The 23,576-nt window shown below is 33.5% G+C and overlaps 1 protein-coding gene across 7 annotated transcripts in view; it reads right to left on the bottom strand.

Annotated features, from left to right (window-relative positions):
- LRRIQ1 (leucine rich repeats and IQ motif containing 1) overlaps window positions 1-23,576 on the bottom strand; it is a 114,608-nt gene that overhangs the window by 9,670 nt on the left and 81,362 nt on the right. For 6 of the 7 annotated variants that reach the window (XM_052774560.1, XM_052774561.1, XM_052774559.1 and 3 more), the window contains 3 exons: window positions 13,515-13,647; window positions 11,881-11,941; window positions 7,017-7,137 (listed from right to left, as the gene is read on the bottom strand). In XM_052774560.1, coding sequence (XP_052630520.1) covers window positions 7,017-7,137; window positions 11,881-11,941; window positions 13,515-13,647 — 315 coding nt within the window. The remainder of the gene's footprint in view (window positions 1-7,016; window positions 7,138-11,880; window positions 11,942-13,514; window positions 13,648-23,576) is intronic. The other variant, XR_008233105.1, reaches the window with a different exon arrangement.

A 23,576-nucleotide genomic window follows, 5' to 3' on the forward strand; every position in this document is an offset into this window, starting at 1 on the left:
AAAAGTTCTGATCCTGCAGAATATGTCAAATTTGCATGCGTGAGTATTCTCATTATGCAAAATTATACACAAGTACTTCCCTGGTCCAGGTTTTCTTCTTAATCACTCTCACCACTAGTCAAATTTTTAAAACACTTGGGCATGGAAATCAGTAGAATTACACTAATGAGCCAGGCCTACATGTGTGTTTCCTTACATTTTAAGAAAATATAAGTTATTAAGATTGCATACTGCAAGAACAGGGAAATACTCAGACGTTATACCTGTGAATAGAAAAAAACCCAGTAAAAAATTGAAGTTTTTTGCATAGTGTATTAGATGCATGTATCATACTGAAATCTGGCTTAGTGGCTTTGATGAAGCCAGGATTTCATCTCAGAAATTTACTTTTAACGTCATGATTTTATGTTCACTTTTGAGAGAAGCCTTCTTCTCACGCAGATAATATTAAGATAAATAGCGCTCTGCACACATAAATGGTGACACCTATACTGATTTACTTCACTTCTGAACACAGGATTTATATCTATACTGGAAAGAAATTCATGGTACATACCTGATTTTTCCTAGTTTCCTCATTATAAACTGTTTGTTGAATTTTTAATAATGTTTCTTGAAGGACTACTGCACTTCTATTGCTACTCAATACAACATCTCCCCAGTTAAAAAAAAAATAAATCAGTGAATTTAAGACACTGAAAGAATGAGTTAGACCTACATTGTCACCAGTTATTTTGCGAATTAATCATTCTACCTTTTGACATATCCCTTGATTTTGTCACCATAATGTAACTAGTTTGTCGTTTGCGTGGCTGTACCTGTGTATATCCATCTGTAAGAGTACTCCTTTGTTGACATGGCAGCTTCCAAATAGTTTATCCAGTTCACAAATGAGGAGGAGGCCCCTTCCCTTTCCTAACAGTTAAACATAATGATGCTATCATCCTTTCATCAGCAGATACATAAACTTTATACAAGGATGGGTTATATCATGACTATTATTTCTGCAGATAGGAAAATTGATGTATATAGATTCAAAATGACATTCCTAATATAACTAACAGGTTAGTGACAGAACTGGAAAAAGCCAGAACTCTTGAAACTGCAGTCAAATACTTTCTCTCATGTGGATAAAAAGTATCCTATCAGCACCATACTCAGAAAAGTAGGTTTTAGTATCTAGGTCTGCACGTGAACAAGTTCCATTGTGCTGTGTATTTTCACATATAGGCCATCAAGTAAAGTTCAGCATACTGAAAAATGTTTAAAATATAATCATGAGTATTGTACTGATTTATTCATTTCTAATACAGTGCCTTTTCTCACTGATTATTTGAAAGAAAGCATCAATGTCAGATTAAAAATTTGGATGTGACACAGTATTAAGATTATGAGCTTTATCTACCTGCACCATAATTTTGCAGGATATGAGCGAGCTCTTCTTTGGAAGTCATTAAAGAATTTCAAATTCATATAGAGCTGTGCCACTGCTCAAGTACCCCATCTCTCTGCATGGCTTTTTGCCTGGGTACCATTCTATTCTAAGGTGTCTAAGGGTTTCCAGACTGAGGCTGTTTTGCATTCTTTCAGCTTATAACATAGGTTTAATTAGTTTCTGTTTTCCTCTGACTGGGTAAATATATGCTATGCATTAATGTATGGTGGGTCGACAGCTCTTTTTCTGAGGCATATTTTGCATTCTGGTAAGATGTACAGAGGTATCTGTGTGGGAAAAAATATTATGTTGAAAGGATGTTCAAAAGAATATTCATGTTTTCTACTAGGTATCAAACCCTGGTAAATTTTAATTACTTCAGAACTGTAACCCCCTTTCTTATCCATTATATCCATATTATATCCATTTTCTGAGCACAAAAGTATTAATAGTACAGAATCATCTCGCTATCTTTTATTGGACAAAATGCTTGTCCAGTAGTATTCACGTGGTCATATAACCAGATGTGGCTTACAGAGAGACAGCCTTATTCCTAAAATTGTGACAGCAGTTGTGATTTCTAAGGTAAACTAGGTTCAGCATTTTGCTGACGATAATAAGTAATTTGTACTGTAAATATCCTCTACAAATTTACAGCATTTCTACACATTTCTAAGGAGAGAGAATAGATTTTACCATTATCTTCTAGGAAGTCTACTAAGCAGGTAAATGCTGAGAAATTGAAAGGACTACTAAATAAGTACCTCCATATTTGATCCCATGCTTCTAAGACGTTTCTTACTCAGTTTCTACAATATGGCAAACTTCTAAATCAGACTGCATAAGCCAAAAAAAAAAAAAAAAAAAAAAAAAAAGAAAGAAGGAAAGAAAAGAAGACCACCAGAAATCTGCTCGGTAAAATATGAGTAAAGGCATGAAGAGAGAGCTTAAAAATGAGATGTTTATTGCACACAGGGAGTTTACAAATCCTAAATGAAAGACAGCAGTTATGGAACTAGAATATATAGACAATACTAATGCTAAGGAGAAAGGAGAAGGAAAGTAGGAATTATTTAAAGAAGTGAAGCTTCTGCTTAAAACAAAGTTGAAGGCTTCCTAAGGACTCTCATTATCAAAGAAAGGAAGGCAAAAGAAATCAAGGTGGGGGTTCTGTCAAGAGGAAAAAGAATAATTGAGAAAAAGATGTAAAAAGGAAAGTGAAATAAAAGTTACTGTGTTTGCTTTTTTTTTTTTAATTTGAATTTGAAGTCTTTCCACTGTAAGAAAGGCATTATTAAACTTCATTAAATTAATTTCACTGACTAACAGAATGGTAAAGTTTGAATTTATCTGAGAAATGAAATTGATAACTGTTTTGTAGTGGAGTATTTATGGGCTGTTTTTTAAACCAGGGGTGATTAAGGAATCACAAGATTCAGGTCCAAATTTTTTTAATTTTTTCCTGGAAAGCAGTGTTTTATTGATATCAGAGGCTCCCTGAAAGACTAGAATTCAGGGAAGAGAAGAATTAAGAATTCTGAGCAGTATTTTAAATAACAATTAGAGGCACAGTTCCCATTGCATTCCACTTCCAAATTCTGGTGCTTCTGGAAATCCCTGTCTAAAGATTACAGTTCACAAGACAAGAAGTACAATGAAAATAAAGTTTAAGATTTGCAGAGAAAAGAAAACCACAAAATTGTGATGGCAGGTAGACAATGTAAATATGTAGGAGACTCATCTAAAGGTCCAACATTGGTTGGCCAGAACCAGATTAGGATGATAGAATGGAGTTGATGATTGTCATAGCCTACTGACAAACTGGACATTGGTATAAAAATAATCATCCTGACTAGCTAGGTATAAAAAAAATAATTACTTCTAATTCTTGCAAAATATTTCTTTGCCCATCTTGCAACTTAGTGCTGACTACACTACCAGTGTTCAGGAAAGTATTAAAACAAAAAAATATAACCAGCAATGCACATCAATATTTATGGAGTTAATAAAAATATCAATGAGTGTAGGACCCATACTTGAATCTTGCTTAACTCGGACTAAGCCACTAACCATCATGGCTCATGTATGTGTATTACAGAGAAATTATACCTCAGGGAAAAAGAACTTTTTTTTTCTATTGTTTTTTACAAAAGCAAGGTAAGTTTATGTGAAACTGAAAGGCAGAAAATATAATCAGCAAAAGGTCATTCTAACACACCTACTTTTGCAATTTACTGGCACTAGGTACCACAGAGATTAAGATCTTAGCAGTGGTCAGACAAGAATGGACAAAAAAACCCCAACCAAAACCCACCTCAAGAAATAGAAAAGAAAAATTAGTTACCAGAGAGCACAAAGAAATAACTACGATTTCTGGAAGGAATATAAAGTAGTGTGTTTGAGAACATAACGTATTGGCCATCAGTAGAGGCAAGGTCCTAAATTAGACAGATAAGTAGTCTAACTGAAGAATTGCTACTCTTTCTTTAGGTTATATATTTTTTTACTTTTTTTTTTTTTAATACTGGGTGAATTTAATGCAGTCAATTTTCCCTTTGAACATATAACATGGAACCACGTCAAATACTTCAAGTACACAAATGCTTTCCTTAAACTGAGATATACTATGTCCACAGAATTTCTTTTATTCCTTAATTCATTTTGGTTTGGCAAGGAACAGAATTAAGTTAGTTTAGGATTAATTTACTCCATCCAGCTTCTTCAGAAAAAAATAGTAAATTTGGGTGATAAAACCCTTAAAATTCTTTAACCAGGAATTCTAAGAACCTACCTTTGGAAAATAAGATCTACAAAAAGTACCTCAAAATTGGGCAGTTCCCCAAAGTATTTCTGAGAATCTTGACTTAGCCTTTCTAAAATGCCCTTTGAATTAAAGGATAATAACTTTGAAGCATTGTATGTTTTGTCTTTAGAAAACCATGATCATTCATGTACAGTCACGTCCCTGTAGTATATAAAATGCATTTTATTTCATTATCATATGTATTTGAGGTTTTTTTGAGTAAATACACCTAAAATCATGTACCTTGCATTTTTAGACCTCACTTTGCAGCCCAGAGGATCTCAACAATTTATTGATACAATTACTGAATTACAAATTATGTCTAAGAAACACATATCATATCCCCAACTAATATCTCTGATATATACTAACGTCTCTCAGTTGTTTGGCACAGCTTGCTGAAGACTTCCAACCAATAATTAAAAAGAATTCTTAGCAACAACCAGGAATATGGATGTTGCAAAGTGAACTTAGTAACATTTTATTCATTAAAGCTTGTCAAACCATTGAGGTTGAATTCTCCTGAAAAAAATGGTACAGGAACTTGATTTAATAATTTATTCAAATGGCAGCACCTCTAAGGTCACAGCATCTTTTCTAAGCTCTTCAGTAATACAAGTGCAGGCTAACTCAAAAGGAATACACTTACTAACTCAAAACAGTTTCTAGGCTTCTTCATTAAATATTTCAGAAAGCAAAACCAGGAGAGACAATACAACAGGAAAGTATTTTATAATGAATACGTTACAAATAAAGGCAAATTTCTAATGTTTTCAGATTAAGGATACCACAGGTTTAATAATTTATTTTCGATCATTGGAAAGCAACAGTCTTTGGCAAACAGAACTAATATAATAAACATGTTTATATACTGCATATTAATTGTACAAAGATAATAGTCATGTCTGGTTTTCTATCTAATATGCATTAAAATTTAATATATCATCACTGTTTAATTTCTCAAATCCATGATGAAAAAATTTATATAGATGCATATGCAGAAAAGTATATAGAAAGACCTAAGACCTGGGCCTTTTCTTCCTTAGTTCCTGAACTACTGAAAGGAGAATGAATATGTAATTGTGCTGTAGTAGATATGTATTTTATAAAAATACATATATATTACCAGCCACTGTAAACTGTCTCTCTATTTCTCACAGTTACGACTCTGCCAGTTGATTGTTTTTTCCTGCTCCTTTCCTAGGCTCTTCTTTTTGACGGTATACTACAATGACACTCTTTTTCTTTACTGTTCCCAAGCTCCTAACATTGGCAAGTTCTACATGCCTATCTTCGTCGAAAGAGCTTATTCTCATTTATTTTTCTGGATGGAGGTATAGTGTAGGTTACAATCTAGACAGCAGTTATACATTACTATGAATGCAGTGTATACTATTTAACTCAATCATTCAAGATATGCATACATTCTATTCTGAATATATGAATATAATTATAATTTTGCCATTGACATCAGTAGCTTAGACTTTTCTCACCTAAATTCAGGATCTTAGCAATTAGGAATCTTATCTAATTTAAATGGTGGGACTTCATCACTAGCCAATGGAGAGAAACAGGAAAACTCAGGGCACAATTCATTCTTTTTTAAGATGGCAGGCAGACAGAAAGAATCATATTCTTGTTCCACGGATACAATTAACTTAGACTAGGATGATAAATTTTATCTAATCTAATTTTAGGAATGTAAATCAAGTGAATAAGCATGGACAAATTGTACTCACTGTTATTTTTTGCCTGTGGTGAACTAATATAATGTAAATATAACTTTATTCCAAAGCCTTTAAAAAATATGTCAGAAAAATAGACATATTAAGTATTTTTACATGTATTCCTTGAATTTTGTTTTTCATTGAAAGTGAAAAGTCAGCATATATGAAAGCATAATCAAAAAAGCAAATCCAGCAATTACATATAATTTATGAAATAACCTGATTTAGTTTGTCAGAAAACATTTCAAGAAACTTCACTACTTAAACAGTTTTATGAATTTCAATAATTTTGCCAAAGTTATTTAATACTGCTTATATTTTCTGTAATGTACATTTTTGAGGTTTGGAGTTTTATTTATTTGGAAAAGACATTGTACACAAATGACAAAATACAGTATGTCATATTATTAGAAATATATTAACATTTTCTTCAGTTACATTACACAAAATAAAACATGAAACTTAAAATGCTACCATTTTAGGACTTTCAAGTATTATTTTTTCAATTTTTCTATATAGAGATTCTCTTGTTAATTTGTATGATATTAGAGTGGTAAAAATATAAGGCTTTAAAAGGATCCTCTGCCACTGAGCTATAGGAAGTTCAGTGGGATGCATATACTACAGCATAATCGGTAATCAACATGACAGAAATCTGTGACTTGATGAGGATGTGTGTTCTGGTATTCAGTTAACAAAACATGTATTTTCCAAACCTCTTTTGGAAAAAAAAATGAAGGAGATCATTAAAAAACCCACTCTGTTTTATAATTTAGAGAAAAGAAAATCTTTTAAGAACTCGATCATCAGAAGACCTAGCATACGTCACTGGGAACTTCCCGTTAAAATCACAAGAGGAAAGTCTATTGATATTAATGACACAGTTTTTAAGCAGAACTGTAGAAAATGTATGAGAAGGTTTTAAGTAAGAAAGAAACAGAAATATAAGTAAGTAAGTAGCATGTGTTATTAGGGATTCCAAGCATGCTCAGTTCCACCTAGCATTTTAAAGTGATCTTTAAAACTGATATTGAAAAAAGCCATAACTTACTTGAAGATCTTGCTGAGTGTCTGTGTGGCTGCTTATTTTTTTCTCTGTTCTCAGTCAAAGCACTTCCACTGGCCATGGAAACAAGGTCTAAATCCATGTCTTCTCTGCTTACAGGGCTTGCCTGGAAGCAGCGGGAGAGAATGTACACAATCATGAAACAAAATATAACATTTTCTGAATGCAGCTCACATTACCCCAAATAAACAAACAGGGTCTGTCAAACAACCTTCTTCAAAATGATACCACAATCCTTTATTGTTGCCTAGGCTGAACAAATGCACTATGTCAAAGCATTTTTGTAAATAAGAGCCGATCTTAAAATTGTGGTTTGTGATCTGAGTCAGTGCAACAACAAAAGAAAACATTTTAGTACAGTAATTTTGAAGAAAATCAATCTTGCAGATGGCTGATGAAACCTTAAACAGCTTAAGATCATTTACTGACCAGTCTATAATTTAAGTTATAGTTGAATGTCAGAGATGTCATATTGGATTATTTTCTGCAATATTTATGTTTTATCCAGGACATGTATCAGTTCAATCAGTCAAGGGCCCAGTAAGTAATTCAATCTTTTAGTTTTTTGCTAATTAACCATAACCATCAGACAGCATTTTAATTATACTTCGGGTAAGAGTATTATATTAATTATAAACCTCTAACATCCAGTGTTGGTACATTTTGGCATGAGGCATGTTACCTGCACATAAATATGGCAAAATAGAAAAGAAAATCATATTTACTCAACAAAAACCCCCTTTCCTTGAAATGGAAAGCTAGTCAACACCAAAAGCAGCCATCTAACAATACTGTTGACTAGATACTGCGGGCCAGTAACAACAACAGGGAAAAATCAGACACTGCAGAAGAGTGATCTACAAAATCCCCAGCGTAGAGTCAGTCAGCTGGAAGTACTGCACATAAGGACATACTTTTCTAGTCTCTGGAGCTTCAGGAGCGGAGGCCAGAAGGCAGATTAAGTCTTTCCTCTATCTGGGCTGAAAAGCCCCAAATCCTTTCAGAAGCTAGGTGTCTAACTGAGTAGACTCCTTTTTTTTTGCAAAAACAAACAAACAACAAAAAAGGAAAGACTATGCTAGTGGTAATGTCACCAAACTTTTGCATAATATCGTAGTAGCTAGAGTGCTCGATCAGGAATCAAGAGACCGGGTCTCAACTCCTTCCTTGGGGTGTTGAAGCCTGCAGCTCCCTTTTTGTCAGGAAAATGCCGTTCCTACAAAGTTGTGGGCTATTCTGGAGGAGACGATCTCCAGACTTCCTGTTCAAACCAGTTCACTGTACCAAGAGCAGCACCGCACCAATGCAGACAGGCTTTGTAGTCCAGTCTAACTCAGAGAACTCAGATGAAATGGAGCCCTGTTTCATTTCTTTGTCTTTACCCAGTCACTGTTTAATGTAAAATTCATTAAAAAGTTCATGCATTTTCAAACCGACAACTCCAAAGATACAGAGATTTTACGCTCTTCCTTAGTGACTGCGTACCCTTCGTGTCAGCACAGAAAGTTTATCCCTTGTTTTCTGATCCTTGCCTTTTCTATGTTTAATGACCATGATTTTAAAGTTTTGCTTTGCACAGGTAGCAGGCTGTATTATTGCTGTTAACAGCAATATTTTATTTTCTCTTCCATAGCAGTGTCAAGAAACTTTGAAAACAGTTTTATCCTGCCAACTCTTTACATTTTTGGCCTTAATATTTACAGTCGCTTTAAGCTTGTGAGAGCTCCATATGTTCAAAATCTTTAAATAGAAAGCTTTCAGTCTTTCCTTTGTAGAAATAAAGGAATCATTGTGACACTCAGAGAGATTCACACCAAAGGAATTGATCATTCTTATTTCTATCCAATGTGTTTCAACACAGAGCAGAAGTTTTCTGATGTCCCAATTCCCAAAGACCCAGGAGGCCAGAGTATTTTAAAAAACTAACCTTTCCACAGAATTATTATCCAATCCCTACCATCACAGAATCTGAGCCTTCATCATCTTGTAGACAACAATACTCAATGTTATATGCTAGATTTTAATAGGGCTGTCTGGCTCTCTGATGTAAAATATTAGTTATTTTCTTTCAAATACAGATAAGTGTTTTCACCCAATTACAGTCAGAGTAATATTTAAGGTTGTAAGAATCACTGGAGCAAACTTAATTTCAGGTTTGTAAAGAACCTGATTGAAAGCCCCCTGAAGCTAATTAAAACCTTCCCTTTTACATTTATAGCTTAGAGCCAAATATTTGGAAGAAATTTAAGATACTGGTACACTTTTTCACACAGTGCAGTATTGGACTTCCATCTGTAGCAATCACCATATTTAACTCTTCAGACTTTTCACCCTTAGTTTTACTACTACAAACCTTTTTTTTCCAATTAATTGGAAATTAGTTTCAATCAGGAGGAATTTTTGCCTTGAATACAGCTCTGCATCTGAGTATTTGTCTGTTCCTATGTGACCTTCTGAGGTAAAAAGTGCTTTTAAATTCAAGTTATATCTTAATGATTTGGAGATAGTGAAGTGGTTAACCATGTAGGTTCATACAAAGATGAATCAGGAAGTCTATCCTACTTATCATTCAGCAAAATCATTTTAATTTCAAGTGTCCAGTTTAAACTGTAAGTCAGCATGCCTTCCTACGCACTTATGTAGTAGTAGTAGTAAGCAAAATCATCAAAATGATTAAGGTTAACATAATAAGGTCTTAGATTTACCGCAGGTTACTACATAGGGTTTATTCCCCAACGAGAAGGTTTAAGACTTTATTGTTAATATGGAACCACTGAAATACCATTTTGTATCCATGAAAAAGAATGTCTTAAATTCTTGGAATGTGCACAAATATCACTTAGAAAACTATATTAATTTAGTACTTTCAGAATGCAGGCTTATGTAACACATACAAATCAAGGATCCTATTACACACCAGGAAACTTTATGATCGAGCATACGACATATGAATAAACTACTGGAAATGCCCAGGAATGCTTTCCTCCTCTAAGTATCTTTTTTTTTTTTTTTTTTTGTTTTGAAAATGTATATTTTCCTCTTTCTTTCAGTTTACCAGAACTTTTTGATAATGATTGCAGCTAAGTGTTAACTCCATTTTTGTCATGATTTCATAGCTTTTAACTGAGTTTCTATGCAAAAGCATTAGGAGTATGTTCACATTTCAACCTTCAAAAGTTAAAAGAACCCATATAAATTTTAAAACCATAATTCTCCAGCTGTCTGTGTACAAACCACATCATTATTTCATTGCCTATAGAGTACTGCTTTCTGCATTAGAGATACATTTTATTCCTTTTTCTATTTTTTGACCTTCTATTGCATTTTTCTCTGTATTTCATTCATGTGGAACAGCTATGTAATTATGTGGCACAGGCTGTGACAATCATTGCCAGTTATGTGGGCACACCACATAATACTGTTGTGGGATTGCAGCAATATTTTGTGGACAGAACTGCTTACTGCAAATAAGATACAACCTACCTATGTGCACATATGCTTACCGATAATTACATAATATGTAATTTAGATAACATTATTAGATTACGATTTGCTCAAATTAGAGCAGTTGCTGTTTTAGACCTAACAAATAACTATTAGTGCTGCTGCAACTAAAACCCATCACAACAGTTGCCTCGTTCATGATTTCAGCCACTAAACTTTAAACAGGAACCTAAGAATTGGACACAACCCATGCCAGAGAAAAATCTTTGACAAAATCTGACTTAAAGAAAATAGTAATAGTAACATCTAAGTCTTAAAAGCATTTGTTCAACAGTGAATTTTAGAAGAGTTCAAGGAAGTGTTTCCAAAACGTGCATATTGCATAGGTGGTGAAGCTAAGGAAGACAGAGTTTAGAAAGGGCCAAGATTGCTCAGAGTACAGAATGAGGCATATGACACATCATCTGACTGGGAAATACTTTTTATACAACATTTTACATTATATATATGAATATAAGACACTAATTCTGTATAGTTTGTAAGTTTTTGCCCCATTTTTTTAACCCCCACATGATTACAGAAACAAGAATATTGCTACTTTGGCAATAAAATGTAAAGTGTACACATATAAAGAGAGAGACTATAAATTGGCCTGTAGGCATCATAACACTGCTCACTATCAAAGGAACTTTTGGGCATCTCTGACACTGAATCTTTCAATTTTGTAAATCTTCAGACTGTTAAATCGCTCATATTCCCCCTCCTGCCAAACTACAGGACTACCCATTTCAGAAAATACAATTTTTTTAAAATGCTGCAAAGAAAAGAATGAACCATGAAAAGAGTAGAGGGCTTTTTATGATGTAAAAAAATACAGAAGAGAAATTGTAGGAATAAGTCTGATTTTATACAGTTTTTAATAATGTCACCATACTAATATACAAGTCCAACTTACTGTCTTTCAATAAATGACACTGTGGACATATTAGAATGATTTAGGTATGCGACTTACAGATTTAAGAACATTTAAACTTGTCTGATTGACAAGAATATATGTTTTCAGTCAATAATGTAATTGGTGCTGAACCATATTTAATTTTTTTAAACATTTTTCAAAAGGTTGTTTTAGAAGCTTTAAAAAACACACAGTAGCATTTGATGTCTTAAAACCAAAGCCAGTATCAGATCATGAAACAAGAACCCTATGTACACACATGGGTTCTTGTGCTCAAACATCTTCTGAGCTCCATCAGTGGGTGACTTGATTGCTAAATAGAGACAACATTAAAGAATTATATTCAATCAAAAAAAATCTCCTGGTTGTTTTTACACCAAGTATGCGTTTGGAAACACCATCAAGGCATAGCTGAATTCTGCAAAATCCCACAAGGAAACAAGTTCTTACCACAAGTTGTACTCGTCTACTGTCACGTATCACAGGATCTAACTCAGGCAAAAAATGACAGCTGGGAAAAATGTAGAATAGAAATGTCAATAAATCCCCTGTACTGGGTTCACTAAAATACCTGCACAGAATCTTTTCCTGGAAACAATCCTGCTTAAGTAGAAATGATACTATTTAAATTGATTCCATGGTTAAGATGTATCAGAGTAATTAATATTAATTGATAAAGTATCAGAGTAATTAATATTAAAATTTTTGTACTTAAGATTAAAATCAATAGATCATTAACAATTAATATTGGTTATTCCAATGACAGAATACTAATTTAAAAACATAAATGTCAATAAATGCAACCATGCATGAATTATTGCAGGTACTGACATAAATTATAGCCAAACCAGTTGTCACATTACTTTATGTAGGAATAAAATTGTTTTCAGTTACATAAACATATCAGCGGTTCTAAACAGTCTACCAGTGATATTCCAATGGAGATCAGTGGGACTTTTGCCACATTCAAAAATGATATCATAATCTTAAAAATGTCAGTACAAATATTAGTGCATAGCACACACCTGCAGACGTAACAATAACATTTAAAAAAAATATCCTTTATAAATTTCCATGTCTTCTTACTTTCAAATATCATTACATGTTCTGTTCCAGTGTTTTCATTCAAATTAAAAGTCATGGCAGTTACCTTAAACAAACACTCGGAGTGTTTCACTATTATGGAATACAACTGACAGATAAATATTTTCTAAGGAATATATGCTGCATATATTTCCTACAGTCATTGTTACAATTTAGAAATGTGGAATATTTTTCCATACAAAACATAACAATATGCACTCCATTTCATTACAAATTAAATACATTTTTAATGAAAATAAAGTTAAAATGCTTACACTAAACCCATTGCTTGCCTACTGACACCTTGTTTGGTTTTATTAGAGGTGCTTGGCATTGTGTCTACTAATGACTTCACTAAGATATCAATGGTTTACATTGAATTTATGACCAAAATATACTTACTATGTCTTCATGTTAGTTTAGGGAATGAGATTAACCTTTTCTTTAATTGTATTGATATTTTACCAGTTTAATAACCAAAATTAAATATAGAGGGAGCATGTTTACAACATTTTACTAAGTATACTATGAAGATGTTAAAAGTTGGGTTTATGTTTTGAAGAAAAAATATACATTTATACTATCTAGTTAAAAAGTGGGGTTTTTACTTCCTTAATCAAATCTAACAATATAGGTAATGTTACAGTTGATCTAATTACATAAAACCATAATATATACCAATAAAGTTATAAAATATATGACGAATAAGCCGTTTTTTCTACACTCTTTACAATATAAAAAACACTGCATTGCTAGCATAAAGCTATGTACATATTTATCATAAGATTCTGCACTGTTTATCATTTCATTATCACCATGGAAGAAGTATCTGTACGACTACTAAACCAATTCTAAAGGGTACCATGTTTGGGACCCGGAAATATGGTGTACTGTCTGCTAGCTACAAAGTCATGTTTGTTTTAGAACTATTAACCTAGGTTTCACTTTACAAGATAAATTTACAATAAAAAAAAAATCTAATTTAAAGGCAATGACCTCACCACTTCATATTTTTGGAACTGGCTGCTTCATAATCCAAAAGCTGTGTATGAAGCCATTGGTATGTAAAGTCTTTTCTCCTTTGTAATTTCTCATCTAAAGTAGTATCCAGCTGAGAAAATTCTTCTTTTTTACCTGGGGAGGAAAAAAGATACTCCTGTCTTTCATTATTATTTTAAAATATAATTTTTTTAAGATTCCCCAGATATACGCTGAGCATATTGCCTTTTACAAAACAAAAAAGACAATTACTTCATTTTCTTGCAAAGTGTCCAACTGACTTGAATTTCTTCAGGTATATTTAAGAAATAGTTTTAAATTAATTTTGAATTTTATGGTTTATTTTCTCTTTTGGGATTAAATATTTGCCTTCTGAATAAATTTGTTTTTATTGGGAAATAAGATTCTCCTTTAATCTGAAATATATATAGAAATACACAAATTGCTTGTCATAGCATCTGTGAATGTTGTTTATTGTGCTATTTCTATCTTTAAAAATACACATTCATTTATATTTTAAATTCTATTTACCAAGCTATAAGGTAAAAAAAAAATCACCATTATATGCAAGAGTGGACACATGGCAATCTTATTCCTCTGATCTGTCTTTTACCGATATGATTTATTAAGACATTTTAATGGCAATTTCTGATATTGGATTTCAAAGCACTTGCATACATGATACTACTTTTCACAAATTACTACCTACTTTTGGATCACAAAAGACACCCAAAGATAGAGAATAAAACAGTGACATTATGGAAAAATTCTGGAGATCTTTCAGTTTTTGGGATCATTCTGGTTGCACGGGGACATTCATAGATTAGAATAACTGTTTATCTTCTACCCTTATATATCAACTTCATAGGTTATGTCTTTTTAGCACCTTCAACTCAGGGCTTTTATGAGACATCAGAAAACTTTTTTTTTGTACAAAAGTTTTTTGTTTTTAATACCATTTCTGATGACACTGAGTTATCCTCACTCTTGCCGACTATTCCTTTTTTCCTTTCAAAGATTTTTCTTTCTCTCAGTGAGTGATAGGTGAATTTAGCAGCTACTAGACGTTGCTTAGTAAACTGTAGGAGCACGCCTGTCCTTTTGCACTTGAACCAGCAAAGAATGTAGGTCACCTCACTTTGTATCAAGTTCATTTGTCCACTATGAATGATTAAACTATCAGTAACTGTAAAGGATGGGGGGGGGAGATGTCAGAACTGCCTTTGAGGTGAATGGTTTCCTCATACTCCTTATTTTAAGCCTTAGTTTTCATTCAAGTTTTGACAACATAAACTGGAGTTACAGGCTATTCACCAACTCACTTTTTAAGAGGTTTGCTACATTACCTGTAGTATTTTTTAAACTAATCCTTCTGTAAAAATTATAACTTACTTTGCATAAGCTGCAAAATGTAGTTCCTCACTTGCATTTTAGCTGGCTTTGCAGTAAGCTCATTGCTTTCATCTTTTAGTTCTAAGGGAATATTGTTAAAGTGTCATAGCTTCTTATTTCATAGTCTGAAATACAAATGTCTTTTGGTTGTGCTCTCCATTTATCTTGGTATAGAGAATCTCTATTCAAACCAAATCCTTTCCTTAGGCTGAACGTGCTCAACTGCCAAACCCATAATTAGCCTTTTAAAATTAGGCAAGGTCGTGGTCCAGAATATGAAGTCGTATATGTCTTGCTAGTGACTCACAGACTAGAACTTAGGCAGAAGAATTTATCCTCAGCTGATGTAAAGAACTCTCATTTACCTCCTTAGGAAGACAGAAAATGAAAAGCTTGGATGGACAGTTACTGTATCTACCCAAATGAAGTTGTGAGGGCTGACTAAAAAGGTCGAGCAGTGAACTGCTCAATCAGTGCCAAATATTAAAATATAAAGAGTCCTAATTACAGAGTTCATCACCTTCCTTGATTAAAGTGGGAGCCATTTCTTCTTTTCTAAGTTTATGATAGTGCCTTCCCCTGTTGCTGGTTCAGGAGTACAGTTTTCTGACCTTTACATTTTGAAAATTTATAGGTTCAAAGTCTGCAACTACACTGGTACCCCTATAGCTCTTCAGATGAAGAAGATGCTGATTTATAACAGGAGTAAGAAACATTCTGTATGACTTCCTAAGAGCAGTCCTGGAGACTGAACCTTCTGCATATGTTCTCCAAAGAGGAATACTTCCCCAGGAAATTATCTTTAGGTTTTTTCTTATCTGTATTTACAGAAAAGTTGGTCCAGTATTACCATCTTTCTCAGGAGAATGACTTCTTCTTATTAAAAGGCTCAGCATTATTTATGCATTTACTCAAATGTGTGTTACCTTTTCCTCCATTAAAAGGGAAATCAACGTAGGGATTTAAAACTAGTATTAGAAGTTCATGTCTGAGTCTGCGTGTCAGTGATGGTCAAAAGAAGATGCACATACAATAAGCTATGATAAAACTTAGAAAAAAATGAATACTTTTAACTTGCCCAGTTATTTTTCCAAAATGACTGTTAATAATTTGCCTTAGTTGCAGTTTGAATTTTTGACTGAATTATGTTTGAAACACAAGTGGCTTTATTTAATACAATTTAATTTTATTTTTGCATGTTAATTATTGAAACATTTTTGAAACAAGAAAGTGACCAAGATAAAAGTGCACACAATAGGGATTTTTTTCTTAAAACTATGTATTCTATTAAACAGAGTATTCTTGTTCCATGTTAGTATTAATAGCGGCTTTTTTTCTCAAATGGGCAGACACTGTTCAATATTTTGTTTAATAATGCTGCAGAAAACTATATTCTATTTTTTTTATTTGGAACATACCCATATTCTTACTTTTTAATAGTAACATCTTTCTTTTTAATTTTTATGGAAAAATAGTATGTTATGGATTAAAACACAGCATTATCACTTTTCTATTCCACTTATGAACATCATGTGTTTGAGGATCTGTTGTAGCAGTATCATTAACGTGTATCTGCTTGATAGCTTTCTTAAATTAGGGCTCTGGGTTTTTTTAAAAACCTGGACCTGATTTTGTAGAAGTACTAACACTCACAAATTCCACAGAAGTTCCAAAGAGCTGTAAGCATTCTGCATCTTTGAAATGGATCAGACCTATAATCTTTAATTGTTAAACCCAGACAACTCTTAGAATATCAAAGGAAAAAGGAATACATCAAAGGCGGCACAACTCCGTCAAAAACCAAATTAATCTCAGAGGTATTTAAAGTATCGTACCCTCATTAGATTATCACTTCTAAGCTTTCAATCTTTTTGACTTCTTTTTACATGACACACACGTTAATAATTTAAGATTGGAGTAGTCTTACATTTGGCATCAATACAGTAGTGATTTTTAGGTGTTGCCAATTAATCATACACACACACACTGTACACTTAGGCCAGATCCAATGCAGCTTTCAGGGGCACCTACTGCCATTTTCCTACAGAATTTGGGCACCTAAGTAGAGAGAACTTATTCAGTAGAACTTGGGCACCTGAAGTGTCCTTGGAACTGAACATTACAGGAAAATAAATTCTTTTCTAGGTCCCCAAACCAACATGCAAACTCTTAAGAACCTGAGCTTTGGGATCCAGAAAAACGTCCTCCTCCATCTGTCAAATTTGTTTGTTGGGCACACTCTGAGACAGCACGACTCATGTTCCGTTTAAAATATGGATGCTACTTATGTACTTTAAATTAGACTGTCTCTGGGTAATCCATTAAGTGAGTTAAGGGGAAGGGGTAAGAATCTGTGAACTACTTCTGGTGAAGTGCCCTAAATTCTAGATAGAGTCAGTTTTCTTCTCATCGGTTTTTCTTTAAGATTGATGCATCTTGTGCCCTCAGCTGTAGCAGTCGGCTTTAAAAAGAGGATTGAAACATACCCAAAGGGAATAGCTTGGCATGTGGAAGATGGAGGTTCAAATTTCACCAGGCTAAGGAGTACCTGAAGCCTGTTTCCCACTGCCTAAGGAGTACCTCACACCCACGTTCCCCAGTGCTAGGGCAAGCGTTCTTAACAGCAAGCCAGTATACAAAAAGGACGATGGCTACATCATGTCTAGATTCAGGGTGATCTTTCAGATTCTGCATTTTAGTTTTCAGATTCTATGCCCAGAAAACACTGATCCTGATTGTTGTAAATCCCAGTTAGCTACTCAACTCTTTGTCAATTTATATGCAAGAGGATGCTGAGGAACCTGATTCAAGACAGTGATTTTTTTTTTCAAATCTATTTGTTGATGATGGGAAGATAAAAGGTCTAACCTTAATATGTTGTATGTTTCTTGAAACAGAGAAATGTGTGGAGAAGTCTGCAGTGTATCCAACCTTTTACAGTTAAATTTTGTGTTTAGAGGGTGATTTAATTCACTTCAAAACTTGCTTCATACAGAGTACAATACAAATAAAGTAAGAGACTAAGAAAACTAAGACCTACAATGTGAAAGAAGGGCTTGGAATTTCTTCAGCATTCTAAGTTTTCCTCCCTTAATATAAAAAATCTGTGACCAGAGTTAATTTTCTCAATATGTATTCTGGAAATGGTGCTTTTAATATAGGAATTAAGTAGCTGAGCTTGGGTATAAAATTAATGTCTACGCTATTAATACATTGAAATTTTTCTTATCTGTCAGTATTCTGGTATACATTACTGTTCAGCAGTATATATTATGATGACATGTGTGTGCAAGTGTGTTTGAGTGTACAAAGTCTATAAAAATATTATTCTGAATGAAAATTTAAATTATATATACCCTGCAAGGATTTTTATAATTTATCCTATGTCTTCTATAAAATTATAATACACATTAATAAATAATCTTGAAATCCCAAACCTAAAATCCAACTTTTTATCTCATTTTCTCCATATGTTAGTCCACAAACAGCATGGTATTATTTCTGTCACAATATGTGTAATATACACAGAACAGAAAGCAAGAACAACATAAGTAGTAACACTGCTATCAGGGCAAGAAACTGAAGAATTTGGAAACAGACAGGAAAATGACAATTAAAAAAACACAACAACCCCCCCACCTCCACCCCCCAAACCACCCAGAAACTTATAGTAGAATGTAAGAAAGAGAAATGAGAGGAATTTCTTCTCTTCCACAAAAAGTTTGACACATTTGTCAGAAGTCACTAAATACACCTAAGCATTACATAGCAATCACTACGTGCCCAAAATACCGGTTTTGGAAAAAGAATGGTATTTAGAGTGGTCTTTAGCATGCTCACAGGTATTCAGTGAATACATTTATATTAGCAATATATATAAGACTTCAAAACAGTTGGTAGTATCATGTGGCAGCAATTGCTACAGAGTTCTTTTCATGTAAAGTTATAGTATCTCCAGATAATGTTTGTTTATCTACAACTCAGATCTGGAATTTTCAGATAGTGAAACACATGCATTTTTCCTTAAAAACACTGAAACTTGTTTGTGACGTAGCTACACTGTATGGATTAGTTAATTTTAGATGTTACTTTTCATCTGAGTAACTTCTGACTAAATCAACTTCCATCTCTAGGACCAGAATGAATGAAATAAAAATATTTATAGCACACTAAGTGAGTTCACAGCTGAATAAAAGATGAAATCGAATTTTTTCACAAGAATACCACATCAGGTTATGACCTACAAAATTTCTTAATGCTTAAAAATGCTTTATCAATTACATCACAAGTAGTTTTGAACATGGGAGTGCTGATCAACCCACAACAGCACATCTTCCAAAAATTATAAAAGCAAATAGTGAAAGGAAAAAAAGACTTCTGAGGTTTTTTTCTAAAACTTGTGCCCTTTTTCTCTTTTTACCAGGTATTTCAGATTTTTTACAGACTATAAATAAGGTCTACTATATTACTATTCCATCTGCAAACCTCATTCTCTAACCTCTTCATCAGCTATTGTAATAATTTCCTTTATACCACATGACTGTTCTTGACCTCACCTTCACACCATTATTGACTGAATCCAGGTATTCACCACACTCTCAGTTAAGACCATAGTCTTTATTTTGGCCGTCCTTCTTCTCCGTTTTTGCTTCTATTTTTTGCTGTCTTTTACACTGTGCTCTCTTTCTGGGTAATTAACACCTGTAATAAAGCTTCACCTACTTAGTTCATTCTGCTTTAGTGGTTACCACATTTCAGCCTGTGCTTTCTCTGTTATCTCTTTGGTGTCTCATTATTAGATTACACAAAAGCTGGAACCCTTTCACTGAGATTCCTAAACCACTGAAACTCAACAAATTTCAGCTTCTGAATTCAAGGAAAACAGGATTTCATACTTGGGTCTTTCCATACATTATTTTCTATTTTGCTACTTGTTCCTGCCTCTGCAAAATATACCACCACCACTATTTATCAGTAGTAATTAGTATTTATCCCTAGCTTATTGTTTATGCTCAATTTGTTCCTTTCCCTACCTTCAATGGTGTACTTTTAAGGCACCTCATTAAAGTTATTTCTCTCTATTCATACCACAATGGTGTTGATTAAGTTCTCCCCGTATCTCCTGATTATTTAATCTCTTTCACTGCAACCCTCTGATCACGCAAATATATTGCAAACTACTACTCCATATTAAATTGCTTATGTCTTTTACTCTTCTTGTGAACATGGTACATTTCCCTTTGAATTGCTTTATAAGCTTCACTTTCCTGGCACTGACTTCAAGGCAGCATTAAACACTGTTCCTTCCAATTTATCCAACTTTCACAACTTTTATGGGCTGTCACCACTTTCTGTACTCCTCCATTTATGTTAAACACAATTTCTCATTTATCCTCTATAACTTTCTTCATAACAATGTCAGTTTCATATCATGATATTTCCTTAGATGTAAAACACCTTTCTGAGTTGATCTATAAACCTAAAGAAATATTTCACCTGAGGTGTGTGCAGGAAGCTCCCACACAGGCAATTGCTGATTTCATTTTTTGCTAATTTATGACTGTTCTGATCTGACTCAGGTTGATTCAGTGAATCTTGGGGTAAGAACTTGAAGATCTATTTGGGGAAAGATATAGGGATTGAATAGTGGAGGGCTAGTAACAATAAAAATGTAAGAATAGGTTGCTTGGGTCAATTAAAAATAAGTTATAGAGATGGGAAGAAAAAACAAAGGAATAGTAGTGCACCAGTTTAATATAGACCCACACTCTCTAATAAATTGTATGAGATTCCCTTGTCCACCAAATAAAGAATTATTTCTTTAAAAAACATAAGCCAGAAAACAAAACAATATTTTGCCATTTGATGAAACTGGTTAATTTGTACCATTTAAATGATTACATTTAGAGTTATGTACACTACTGTTCAAACACATTCATATCAAGGAAATATTCAGCAAAATTGGTTTATTTCTTCAGAAAGCTACAACAGTCATTTAGCACTGGAATGAAACATAAGGTTATTTATTTTAACCTCGGTGAATGACAAAGTCGATGTGAATGTTTTGCCATAGAAAAGCAGAAGAAAAAGCAGGAGAATAAACTGCACAAGCATTTGGAAATCTTAAGATTCTAATTTCTCTGAAACTTTCCAAGTTTGGATGTGCAAATATCAAGCTCTAGTGACTAAGTCTACGATTGTGCATTTATTAAATTTTTGATTAAGTGCTATATAATCACTGACTCCACTCAGTTGAAATAGATCAGCTGCTCTGGGTATTTTTTTCTGTACTAAGGCAAGTATTGAAGGCATCCAAGCATCAAACTCTTCAGCCCCAGTACGCTGGACTCTTACATTGTGGTAATAGTATAATAAACAGCTTTACTATTAGGATAGCGAGAAATTTTCATATTGGATTAATGCTGTAGTGAAAGTGAAGACAGATTCTATTTTACTCAGGAATAAATGCAAAGCAAGCGACAGCAGATAGGATGAAGAGTATACATAAAGAAAATTTTAGTATCTCAGCATCTACCTACACACAGACACAGACACACATTCACAGCTTCCTCAGGTTCCCAAAACTTAAGATAGAAGTTGCATTACAACTAAAAAGAACAGACTAACATTTCTCAGTCCAGCCACCCAAGGGCAGACTTGTTTTATGTATAGGTTGGGAAATAACAGGAAATAGCTTCATATTTGAAAAACTAAGTTGGTTCTTTCTCAAAAAAAACAAACAAAAAAAACCCCCAAACCCAAACCCCAACTCTACAAAAATGGAGAAACTACAGGGATGATATTCTACCCACATGCACACAAAGAGATGAGTTCCTGATGTAAACTACCCCTTCCTGCAATCAGCACTCTTCAAGATCCACTCAGGCTTTTACAAGTTCAAAAAGTACATAAAAAACCTTACAGCACTATGCTGTACTTTCACATTATTCTTTTCTGTAGTCTTCTATGAACAGGGTGTTCTGTAGTCTATATACTACCTGCTTCAGCCACTCAGCACAGGCAAATTTCAACAGTGCTGCTGAGGAGTAAATTTGGAATACAGCCAAGAGTTACCTAGAGATATTTGGATAGTCAAGGCCCTTGAAGGACCAAAGAAATCAAGGAGGAGTAAAAGAATATTTTGAAATGGTATGTTCAGTGTTTCCATGCTCAGTTATCCATTAGTAAATGCAAGGAATAAATAAGATGGAAATAGATTGAACCTATTTTGGTTATCCTTACTGCCTACACTCTCACATAATTTCTGTCTCATTGCCTAAATCTGCCTGTTACAGGCCCTATCTCTAGTTTTTCTCATAATCTCTGGGAATTAATAAAGTCCCTAATGATGGACGTTCTCTACTGAAAAGAGGAATGGATTTTATATTGCTCAGGAGAAAATTAAGAGATGCATAACATCAAAAATATTTTTACAGAATCTTTTGATAGATTTTATTTCTATACATTCCCAGTTCTTAAGATTAACTGACAGAAACAATCAAGAACTTGAACAGAACTGTTTAGTTGCTCAGTAATGAACAGTATTCCCAAGCAAGAAAAGATTATCACTTCGTATGGAGTCCAAGCCGGAGGAATACCTTTCTCTAAATTCAATAAACCAAGCAAAATTATTTAAGACATCAGATCTTCCAAAGGAATTCTCAAAAAAACAAATACAAAGGAACATTTTGTAATAGCACAGGAGGTCTAACTACTATGTTGTCCCCTATCAAGAGGGCAAGAAATACAAAATACAATAATTTTATTGAGTGTGACAACCATTAAGGTAGGTTTTGTTTGTACTGAAGGACTTAAAAGTACATGAAAGGGACAAAAAAAATCCAAAACCAACAAAAGATTTGTTCAAAATAAAAATTTGAGGTTTCTATGTGACAAGGAAATACATAGGCCAAGTATAAAAAAAAAAAAAGGGAGCAGCATGAAGTTAGTCAGTAAAGCTGACTTACACCACACTAATAACTGTCTCACAATTTTTATGAACAAGTAATTAAAATATGTAATTTTGTATCACAGCTTGGGAATGTACATTAAAAAAAGTCTTTATTATGTTTACTCTTGAGAATAAACATTTTTTCTAGATGGCTATCTGAATAGCACATGAACTTGTTTTTTAGAACTCACGTTCATCAACACACGTGATGTACACAAGTACCATATGTGATTGGCACCTATCAGTGCAGAGTAACACTGAAAGTGAAATAATAAAATTATTGTATTAATGTCAATATGTAGTTCAGTTATGAATATCTATGAATTGGTTCTTCTCTATCTATTACATATACATATAATTTTCAATTTAAAAGTGTTTTATTTTGTGTGGGTGAAACTATTTCTGGCTTACTTTCTGATGTTGACTTGAAATACCTGTTGGTATTTGATGAAGGTACTGTAACAACAATTCACAGCTTTGTCAGTGCAGTAATGCATAACAGCAGAACTGCTCTACGTTGTCAAATATACACACAAAGCCTACACAGACTAAGTGCAAGGCTGCTGTTTAATTTACTTTATAGTATAACCCAGAGGTACCACTGAAGATCAGGCCTGTCATTATGCCAAACATTCTATAAACAAAGCTTGATTTAATGCTCATTGAATTAAATGGAAAAAAAGTCTCAGATAGACATGGTTCTTTTTCTTAAAACTACATC

This window comes from Harpia harpyja, chromosome 23 (assembly GCF_026419915.1).
Source record: "Harpia harpyja isolate bHarHar1 chromosome 23, bHarHar1 primary haplotype, whole genome shotgun sequence".
In the NCBI taxonomy this organism is placed as follows: domain Eukaryota; kingdom Metazoa; phylum Chordata; class Aves; order Accipitriformes; family Accipitridae; genus Harpia; species Harpia harpyja.